Source organism: Poromitra crassiceps (assembly GCF_964638095.1).
Source record: "Poromitra crassiceps genome assembly, chromosome: 4".
NCBI lineage: Eukaryota > Metazoa > Chordata > Actinopteri > Beryciformes > Melamphaidae > Poromitra > Poromitra crassiceps.
The window spans coordinates 21,823,084-21,834,717 of record NC_139626.1 but is presented as its reverse complement, the minus strand read 5'-3'; the positions used below and the strand labels follow the sequence as shown (position 1 = coordinate 21,834,717).

The following is an 11,634-nucleotide window of genomic DNA, read 5'->3' as shown; positions in this document are numbered from 1 at the left end:
GGGCACAGTGTCAGCAGGAGTAGCCGTTAATATCCGCTCCTGCCTGCGTGGTGTTCAGCTCATGCAGCTTCACACCGGTGTGTCGGCTCAGGCAGACAAGAGACCGGCGAGAAGCTTGGCGCGTGTTTTGCCGAGCAGCACGGCTAAAATTAGTATATATTTCTGTCATGGGAAAAGACTAGCAGACCTAACCTGACTGTACGCCTGCCGGTCCCGGTAAAGATGCTCACAGACATGATCGTGGAGGAAGAATTTGAAATCAAGGAGGAGGAACCGTGGTACGACAAGCAAGACCTTGAACATGGTAACGTTTCAGTTCCCTTGCATTCTTTGTCCCTGCACCCTTGTGAAAAAGATGGGTACTAGCCTTTACTGTTAACAGCAATGGGGACATTATGGGGGATATAGATAGATACTAACGGAGATTTAAAAACGCCACAATGTGATAAGGTCAAGCACAGTAGAGACACAGTGTAACAAGATAAATGAGTCAGAAAAGAATCAGGTAGCCTAATGTAATAATCCCAATATGAATATTATTATAATTGAGTGAAGTGTGGACGAATGAAACGCCTTGAATGAAGAGGCAGGTGTCACTGGTACCTTATGCGGCAAAGTGGAAAAGGTCTGCCTCTGCCTCTAATGGTTTTGCACCTGTCACCATTGCATTGCCCTCATTACCTCCATTCTTATGGCTTTGTCCATATCCAATTTGTAGGTAAATAGACCTAATATAGACCCAGTGTGTCATTTTTATATTTATTGTCAGTCTGATATTAAAATATTTTAAGAGAGTTGCCTAGATGAAAATGAGAACACATGATCAGGGACAAGATAATTGTGGGTGATCATCATCAGGCAAATCACCACCAATATGAACAAAATCAATTATATTTTCAGACAACCATTATTGTTTTCCTTCAAAGACCCTGGCCTATCCTATAGTATCTAGCAGTTACACTACCTACTATGATGCATGCTATGAACTTATGCCACTCAGTTTCATTTAGGCCTATGATGGTATATAAACCATATTCAAATTAAAGAGTCCATTTGGGCTTTCCCTCCACTCTATCCCCGGCAAAAACAAAACTTGACCCGCCAGCTTTGTTGTCCCGTCACTACTACCTCTCCATGGTTCTGACTGAGCAGTTCACCCCCTCTCTTCCCCTGCAGACCTGCACCTGGCGGCTGAGCTGGGGAAGACTCTCCTGGAGCGCAACAGGGAGCTGGAACAGGGGCTGCAGCAGATGTACTCCACCAACCAGGAGCAACTGCAGGAGATTGAGGTAAAAGTGTCTGTCTGTCTGTCTGTCTGTCTGTCTGTCTGTCTGTCTGTTGTATTCTTATCTTCCCTCCCTTTCACCCTGTTTACAGAACTAAGATAGAGAATAGCATTATGCAAGTTTTCCAATAGAGTACTAGACCTTTGACCAAAACAGCAAGGTATTATTTTGAACCAGAGTTATAGAAACTCGATATTTAATTATGGTTTTACGTTTACAGATTTTATATCTGATCTCAATTTCCTTGAGTGGGGTCAGGTCAGGGTGTCTGGTGGTAAATCCTTCCCCCTGCATCACTGTAACTGACCGGCACAATCTCTCAAGGGGGCATGGGGTTCACTGCCAGCATCAGCTGTATCGTAACACTTGTGACATCACAGGGTGAATCCAGTTGGCGCCCTATGTCTCATGTAATTCGCCCAAAGTCTATGAGAATATGTTGACGGTATCTGCTGCTCATGTCATTGTCAAATGTACCTTCCAAGGCATTGCGTAGTTTGACATTGAAGCTTTATCATAACGGCATTAGCGTTTTGCTGTTTGCTGCTCTTCAAAAAGGCTGAAAGTGTCCTGGCTGCTTTGACTGATAAGATAAATTGTCCTTAAAGAGGTGGAGATGTGGGAAGAGACCAGGGAAACGTAAAGATCCTTACGTAATGTCAGTCAAACTCTGTGGCCTCCATTCAAGATTTGAGAAACATTCAGCTGATGATAGGAAGGGAGCTGAACTGAAAAAAAAATATATATCCAGTATATAAATATATATATACACTCTCTTGATATTTTGTATACCAAACAACATCGCTTATATAACCATTCAGGTGTATAGTGTACTGAGACTTAAATGGGAGGTTTATCATACCAAGCGACTCGAGACATTGGGGCACAGACTTTTTTCCATTGTCCACCGTTACGAGTTATTTAACAAGATTGTAGGGCATTGCTGGTGTATTAGATATTATGCAGAGGGAGAGTATGGCAACATTCATGAGTTGGATCTCAGCTGACTAGTCTTGAGCCTCCATGATGTCTCATTATTATGGACTGACCAATGGATTATGTCTAAGTCTTTCTCTGTCCTCCTTGTGTCCTCCAGTACCTGACCAAGCAGGTGGACCTCCTGAGACAAGTGAATGAGCAGCATGCTAAGGTGTACGAGCAGCTGGACGTGTCGGCCAGAGAGCTGGAGCAGAGCAACCACAAGCTGGGTCTGGACAACCGGGCCGCCCAGCAGAAGACCCAGGGGTAAGAGAGGAGATGCGGATAATCAGCAACAAGGTGCCAGTAGGCTTCTTGTTCTGGAAAAGGGATGGCATGGCACAGGGGTACACACAGGAGTACAGGTTTGGTTAGGCGTGGCTTTGTTTCTATGCCAGTTTCTCATCTATCATTCTTGAAAGGTGGAAACAAACAGTCACACAAACAACTGGGGACAATATTTTTGCAGATGCAGCTACCTCTGCCTTTTCCTTATTGAAAACGGGGGGAAAATGCAGGATTGTGCCGAAAAAGAAGCTTAGCGGACCCAGGACGTGATTGAATGAATGTATCTATGGTCAGAAGCAAATAACGTGCACACATATGTACATCGTGGAAAGATTTCCCCAGGTAGGGAGGATAGTCGCAGCAGTTTGCAATGAGAACCAATGCTGTAGAAGATGTCTGGACCAAAGTATTAAGCTTACAGATCTCTCTCCGTGCAGGCTGACGGAGACCGTGGAGGTGCTGCAGACCCAGGTGGACGAGCTGCAGCGTCAGGTGGAGGGTCTGAAGACCAGACCCTCTCAGCCTCAGAAGCCTCCCCGCAGAGACGTGCGGCGATCCCGCAGCACTCGGAGTATGTCCTGCCTCAAAGAGCTGCAAAACACTCTCTGGTGAGGAGACGCATTCAATGAGCAAAATGCCATGTCGGATCCAGAAGAATGAGTTAAAACAGTTGGCTATGTGCTTGATCCAAACTGCATAGATTTACAAAAGCGAGGAAAGTTCAAAGACAGACCATTCTGGAGTAATAGCTGTATACGTTTGCATATTAATGAGGAACAAGTGATTTCATGTTAATACCACCCATGTGTTCTGTGAAGACAGGCATGACACTGAAAAATAGTTGCTAATTAAAACATTAAGGATTATTACCTTAGCATAATGTTATGTTTAATATAGCATGGTGATTATGGCAGGAGGACATCAGGAAGCTCAAGTGCCTCTGGTTACTGTCTAGAGTAGACCCAACGTTCATTCTACGTTTTGAGGATATTGCTCTGACAACACATTGACCTTACGGGGGGGGGTTACTGATCTACAGGCTCTTTGTAAGACCGATCTCCACTCCAGGCACCAGATGCCATTAGTTCTACTCTGTATGTGCTTTTCATGCTTGTTTGGTGGCTGGACAGGTGCGAGCAGAGCGGTCAGGTCCTAGTCTCCAGGTACAGTGCTTTCTCTCTTCCCGTGAGCCCAGTCTGGCTCTGTGTAATCCTGTTAGGGCTGCTCTGCCACGCTATCCAGGTCAGAGTGTGGAAATTGCACTGATAAATAGATAGACACGCCACAGCAGCACAGCGCCCTGGATGTGGCTGGAAGCCGGGGGGGTCAAAATCCAAGCAGGGGGTGGACTTTCTCCCAAGTCGATATTGCTACTTCACCTAATTGCTAATCTCCTCAGCCCAACTGATAAGTTGTTTCTTCACACTGCGATACTGTCCATGCGTCTGTGATCTGCTACTTGTGTTAGTCTTCTGCTTGTGCTGCTGTCATGTCTGGTTTTAGTGTTGTTGTTGTTTTTTATTTATGCCTATCCCATAAGACAATAACTTGCTGTTTAGGTGTCACATAGCCACGCCCTCTCAATATATTGAGGCTGAACCTGGATCATGACCTTTGTACATTTCATCATCTCTCTATCTCTCTCTCCTCTGTATGTCCTGTCACTCCAGTTTATATTGCCTAAAATGCTAAAGATAATTGTGAAAAAGAAGAGAAAATGTCCTTGACTGATAAATGTCCTTGGCTGACAAAATCAACTGGCTAAATCTGCTCTTCTGCCATTGAACAATGCCATGAGATTAGCCACACCACCTTCAAACATCCCAGTGGTCCAGAAATGTAAATACTTGGGTATTGACATTTTTCCGTCTCAAGCAATTATTACTAATAATTGTAACTATCTCTAGGCAGGTGGAATCAGATTTTCTACAATACACTTCAAGCTCGAGCTTCCATTATGAAGATGAACATCCTGCCTCGCATTTATTTATTTTTTTAGCTCCATGCCTTTATCACCTCCTGCTGGTCACTGGGACAAACTACATAATCTGATCACAAAATTAATCTGGAATAAGAAATGGCCGCGTCTCAAAATGTTAATCTTATTATAAAGACAAATGTCCAGGTTTTGAAAAGTTTGGGAATTAGACAGAGGTGTATGAAAGCACTGTTCACATTTAACGTGAGATTTGTAGTTGTGAAGAATAATCGTTTATAGATAGATTTGGCATGGTCTAGTTGGCGTATGTGATATTGGCCAGGCATTATCAATATACATCACATTGAACACCAACAGAAATCCTCAAATCCAGTCAGGTAATCGAGGTCTGGGAAAAAATACATTATTTTAAAATGGAAAGCGAGTGTGAAGCCTGTAGAAAATACCTGCAGCTATAACTGATACTGCTGTATTAGAAGCAGCATCATTACTTCGTCTCTCACCCTACAGGTACTCCGATGACGACCCGGACGAGCCCTCAGATGACCCCCTCCTGCCCTCTGACCTCACGTGGCGCGAGGAGGAGCAGGCGTCGCTGCGGCGCTCCCTCCGCTCCCTGCAGACCCAGTTTGCTGGCGAGCGTGCGCGGAGGGAGGAAGCGGAGCGAGAGGCCGACCTGCTGGCCGGAGAGAATGCAGCACTGGAGCAGCAGCTGGCGGGGATGGAGAGGTGTCAGGTTTGTCTGACCAAATAAAAGAGACATCATTTCCATAAATCATCACTGACTTGGCTAAGTTCCAGGTTGATTAGTTCATTAAGTCATTCATCGCTGTTCTTAAACTCCCATCACTCAAAGTTCAGTTGTTTTATTCCTCTCCATTCACCCAGGGTTCCGACTGGTCTTTCAAATCCTTGAAAGTTTGTGAATTAGAGAAAAACAAAAGTAAGGCCTTGAAAGTTTTTGAAAATAGACATAAATAGACATGGGTCATTGAAGTGCTTGAATTTATATAATATTTTGTGCGAATAGAAATTGGAGTTGGACTTTTTAACTTAATGTTAGGCTGCATGGCTCCTGCCATCTGTGTGTCCTTGTTACACACGCCACCTGCCTCGAGAAAGTGTGAGGGTCACGTGTGTGCATGAGTGATACAGGTTAAACAGCAGCAAGCAAGTAGCAACCGTAATTAACCTTGATCCGTGTCTCAAACTATGCCGTGTTGGGTCCTTGAATGAGAAGAAAATGGGCCAGGAAAGTAGGGTTGGGGGGAAAAATCGATACAGCATAGTATTGCGATATTTTGTGTGGCAATATATCGTATCGCACGGATGCCAAGTATCGTGACATTTTATTATAGAAGTTGTCAGGTGCAAGCAACATTTATGACCGTGTTGGTCAGTCTGTCTACTTGACAATTTTGCTGCAATAAAAATGATTGAAGTGAAATGAACATAGTGGAAACTTTATCATAGATAAAACAGATGTTGACAAAGTTCTCTTTTGGCGACATCATTTGCAGTGGGAAAAAGTCGCAATATATTGCGATACTAGCATATCGCAATACTATCGTATGGAGACTTTAATATTGTATCGTGGGGCATCTGGTGATTCCCCCTCCTGGAAAGTCCTTGAATTTGATGTTTAAGAGGTGTGGGAACAATAAACAACTGACCCTTCTCTCTTCAGGCTAGAGTAGCCGAGCTGGAGTGGGAAGCTGAGGAGCTGCGTCAGCTGTGGAGAGCAGAGTCTTCCTCCAGATCCACCGGGCCGGAGCTCGCTCATGGCCTGCTGCCCGACTCCGTGTTCCTCCAGCCCGAGGAGGAGGGCGAGGCAAGGAGGCGGGGCCTGAAGCGCTGGGATGGGGACAGGCTGATGAGGGTCGCCGACAGGCTGTACGACCACGAGCGCTCCTGCGTGCGGCGGGCCGAGGTGGTGAAGTACCGCGGCATCTCCCTGCTCAACGAGGTGGACGCCCAGTACAGTGCCTTGCAGGTGAAGTACGACGAGCTGTTGCGGCGCTGCCACCTGTCCGGGCAGGACGAAGACCAGGACGACGGGCAGACCGCCAAGGCATCCTCACCCCGCTCTACGTCGCTCCGCCACAGCCAGGCCAAAGTGCTCGGAGACATGGAGGACTTCCAGGAGGACTTCCACCAGCCAGAGTATACGGTGCTTTTCAAGGAAATCTTCACCTGCATTCAGAAAACCAAAGAGGACCTGATTGAAAACAGAGGAAGATCTCCAGCGGGTGAAGCGGTGCCTATTTTACATTAGCGACTTTAATCAGAAGACCTGCTGTTGGAGATTTGTCTTGAGAGCAGATATCCCAAATTGAAGCAATTCATCACTTAGGAATTAACTTTCCCAACGAGCTTGTGAGTGAAATAAAGAAAAAGAAAAGAAAAACATCATTCGAGACTTTCAGGCCAGTTGGTTTCCAGGGAGCCTACTGAATGTTATTAGCATATAGGGAATGCCAGAAAAGGGTTTCTAGGTGAATAAGAGTGATGCAGAAACTATAAGCCAACACCACCAGCTCATATGTCCAATATGGCTCACTTTGCACAGAAACAGCAGTGCCTAATGCCGTCTTGACTGTACAATCACTCTACCGTACTTGCACAACCCAATTCAAACCATCGCAAGCAAGCTCCTAAGGAAATCACTTCTGGGGAAATAACACTGTTAAAAGAATGATAAAACACCAGTAATTTATAATGCTGCACCCATTCTTTCTCAGTGCAAGAATGACCAGCATATCTTCAGCTGCAGCTAGAACCAGTCAGTCTCATCTATATTGGTGAAGTTTATATTATCAGAACCAGAACCTGGTGATTTATGGTGCTCAAATAATGGGGTTTCTGTATTGTAACACGTCTTCCTCAAATAGGATGCTCGATTAGTGTATGACAAGTTTAGCTGACTGTGAATGTTGTAGTAATGAGAAAATGCTGAGGTTGACCAAAATACTAATTCTGTATACTTGATTAGGCTTATACGATGTAACCGGACAGCCTGCTAATAACGGTCTCTTATTTAAGAGGCTTTCAAAGCAGCTTCAGACTTTTGTCCTTGTTATGCTTGAGAATGTGCAAATTCTTTGTAGATATTATTGTAACATCACATTAAGATGCACTTTAGAATCACAGAAGATGATCAATGCTCTCCTGACACTATATTGCTGTCATATGTAGTTATTATACAGTTGTGATGTGCTTGTCTTAATCATATTCTAGGCCTAAATAATTGCAGAATGTATGCATCATACTGTTTTTGGTGCAGAAATGTGTTTTACCTGCTCCATGACTTTTTGCCACATGTTCACTGTTCTTGTCCTGAGTCATAAAACTTCTAAAATCTTCAAAATCTTTTTATTCTGCTCAGTCAGTAAGATAGTTTGTAAAGTATGATTATATCTTTCTTTTTTTCTCGAATGAAGTATTTATTTGTGCTGGTTACCAGGCTAAAAATATCCGATTCAATGAACAGAATCAGATCAGCGTCACCAGGGTTGGGGAATAGTTAACTACATGTAGTTGAACTACATTTTGCAGTAACTTGCTGGTAGTTCAACTACATTCATATGTGTGTAGTGAGTAAGGAGTTCAACTACTTTCTGGGTATTTGTTTGTAGTTTAATTACTCAAACTACAATTTGGGGAAATACAATTAAATTATATATTATATATATATATATATATATATATATATATAATATATATATATATATATATATATATATATATTTCTGAACTGTAAAAACAGCTTATGTCTTTCAGGGAAGTCTGAAAATGGTTAATGGTAAAGAAAAAAGTGCAGATAATCGTAGTTTTGTAATAACACTAAGTAAATACATTAAATTCACAATAAACTCAAGTGCTCTCATCACATACTTTAATTGTAATATGCTATTTTCTCCCATCCTCAATTAAAAATACATAATATTTTCAGAATTTATTGATGTAGGGTGAGAGATGGGAGGACATACAGCAAATAACCACGAGCCAGATTTGAACCCCGGTCTCTGCAAGGAAAGAACCTGATACAGTCCTCACTCAACCCTCTGATCCACCGCAGCCCTGCTGCTGAGCAGAGGCTGCATGGTTGCACCATGGATATCACACTGTGTCAGTTGTCTACTGAGAGGTAAGGATCGTGAGTTCAAGCCTGGGATGTGCACATATCGGGTAGTAAAAAGATTTGTATTTAAATAAAAGTGGCAATAGGCATACAGTAACAACCAATTTTTTGTTTTTATTACACTTATAATTAATTGGAGATATTAAAGTGTTTAAGTAAATGTTCTTCAATAAACTACTGCAAAGGAGGGTTCCCACAGCAGGTTTTGACCCCTGCCAGAACACAGATGACTGCACTGACCACAGAGACAAACCCACAGACCTACCTGTCTGTTGTTGGATTGTTTCTGATTGGCTGTTGAAGTAATCTTACATAAAATTGACAGTGTGCCACGTGGTCACGATTTCTATGACATCATGTCACTCAAGCACTGGATGATGGCATCAGTGATGGTCACTCGAGCAATTGTGATGTCACTGATGATGTCACAATGCCCATGACATCGGTGATGTCACTCAAGCAATTGCACTGATGTCACAATGGCCATGACATCATCAGTGGTGCCACAGCAATTGTGATGTCATCAGTGAGTGATGTCAGGCGAGGCCGCGCTCAGGGCTGAAACCCTAGTCTAAAACAATCTCAATAAGACTGTGGAATGGATCTATCTCTGTTTCTAAATTCAAAGCTACTACAGAATCATTTGGACCTTGATTTATCTTACCGTACATTGTTTTATGTAGGCTAATGGTAACAGAATCCATGGCCATTTTCCCATGTCTTTGCATACCATCAAGGTCCAATTTGTAAGATTCCTCCACAACAATAACAACACAAAACCACAAACCTTTGGTACAACTGTTGCTCAAAGATTGTTTAAATAATCAGACTGCATCCATCTTTAAGTCAGTGGGCCAGACCATAAAGATAAACACTGTGTTTATCTCTATGGGATATAGATGTGATAGAGATAGACGGATGGTTACGATGTAACCCAGGTTTCCTGAGGGAGACTACCTGGACAAGACTCCAAAGCACGGCCTGAACCATGACACTGAAGCATTATCATATTTGCCTGAAGTTAGTTAGCCTCATAACCATAGACCTCTTTCGTTTCTAAAACAATCTCAATAAGACTGGAAAGAGGGCTATAGCCCCCTCACAAATCTGCCAAGCCCCACTTAAGCCCCCTCAAGCATTTTAGTATATATTTTTTATTTTTAAATAAACAAATGTGTAAAGTTAATAACCAGCCATTCTTGATTGATTGAAATGATTTGCTAATTGATAAAAAGCTACGTATACAACTCCCCCGCAGGAATACATACATTTAAAAAATCATCAAGGTTGACAACACAAGAGAACACAATAAAACATCAGGGACCATGTTGGAAATAAGTGTTTACACTTTTACATGCTATCCCTTGGATCTTTCATTGTCTCTATTACCATGAATAAAGTCAATCAATCAAACAATCAATCAAAAGGCTTATTTCCATTGTAGACTTTGTATTACCCTGATATTAATCTAACCAATCATCACTCCTCATACCTAAACCTAACCAATCATCACTCATCATGCCTAAACCCAACCAATCATCAGTCTGCATGCCTAACCCTAACCAATCATATATTTGCATGTGAAAGTTTTTGTCATTGCCTTGTGGTCACTTGTAGTATTATAGCTATGTTTTTTTATATTAATTTAAAAACTATATTTATTTTGAATGTGCCAATTAATGTGTGCCATATTTGGGGGCAGGGGGGAGAGTTTGTTATAAAGTAACTGAAGTCATGAAAATCAATTTTCTTGGCACCCCCACATATTGGTCTAGCCTCCCCCACCCCCTAGAAAAAACCCTGGAGCCATCCCTGGTGTTCAAGCTCAACAAGCTGTTCATATATACTGTACTGTCTAAATAAAAAACAAATGTTTAAAAGTGTTTTAGTTGTGATTTTTTTGTGAAGATTGACAGATGTTACAAAACTGATGAGTAAAGGTCCTTACACATCAAGAGCGATGCGAATATACGGCACGAAATTGCGATGCGAGTTTTGACCCACCTGTCAATCACAGCCACAGATGTGTACACGTCGGAAGCGAATTTCTGAAAAATCGAACGTGGTTCGAAAAAATAAACACCGCAATAACGCTCAGCGAAACTTCGCCGTCGGTATGCACGGTTGCATTGACTGATATAGGTTCGGAAAATATTATTGACGTGCGAATTAATCGCACGAAAAAAACGTGCTCGGTGTGTAAGGACCTTTAGACATCCTTTTTTAAAGACGACTTTACAGTTTGTCTGATAAAAACTAGAACGACCGCAACGCGGACTTATGCCTCCGCCATTAGTTCATTCTGGAGTCCAAATCGCCATTTGAGGCAAATTGGAAGAGATTCCGTCAAGGCGCTCCTGTGATGTTGCGTTACAGAGCTTGGAAATTGGGTGTGTGAGAGGTCACAGTGACCTTGAACTTTGACCACCAAAATGTAATCAGTTCATCCTTGAGTCCAAGTCGATGTTTGAGACAAGTTTGATTAAATTCTGTCAAGGCATTCCTGAGATATCGCGTTAACAAGCTTGAAAATGGCGTTGGAGAGCTCACCTTGACCTTTGACCTTTGACCACCAAAATCTAATCAGTTCATCCTTGAGTCCAAGTCGATGTTTGAGACAAGTTTGATTAAATTCCGTCAAGGTATTCCTGAGATATCGCGTTAAGCTTGAAAATGGCGTTCGAGAGGTCAGTGACCTTGACCTTTGACCACCAAAATCTAATCAGTTCATCCTTGAGTCTAAGTCGATGTTTGAGGCAAATTTGATGAAATTCCGTCCAGGCGTTCCTCAGATATCGCGTTAACAAGCTTGAAAATGGCGTTCGAGAGGTCACAGTGACCTTGACCTTTGACCACCAAAATCTAATCAGATCATCCTTGAGTCCAAGTCGATGTTTGAGGCAAATTTGATGAAATTCCGTCCAGGCGTTCCTCAGATATCGCGTTAACAAGCTTGAAAATGGCGTTCGAGAGGTCACAGTGACCTTGACCTTTGACCACCA

The 11,634-nt window shown here is 42.7% G+C and overlaps 1 protein-coding gene across 1 annotated transcript; it reads left to right on the top strand.

Annotated features, from left to right (window-relative positions):
• Positions 1-222: 222 nt before the first annotated feature.
• LOC310775667 (cerebellar degeneration-related protein 2-like) lies at positions 223-6,766 on the top strand (the record flags this gene model as incomplete). Its single annotated transcript, XM_083635816.1, has 6 exons — positions 223-304; positions 1,177-1,289; positions 2,383-2,531; positions 2,990-3,160; positions 5,002-5,227; positions 6,179-6,766. The coding sequence occupies 6 exons, from the start codon at positions 223-225 to the stop codon at positions 6,764-6,766; spliced, it is 1,329 nt and encodes a 442-aa protein (XP_083491942.1).
• Positions 6,767-11,634: the final 4,868 nt, after the last annotated feature.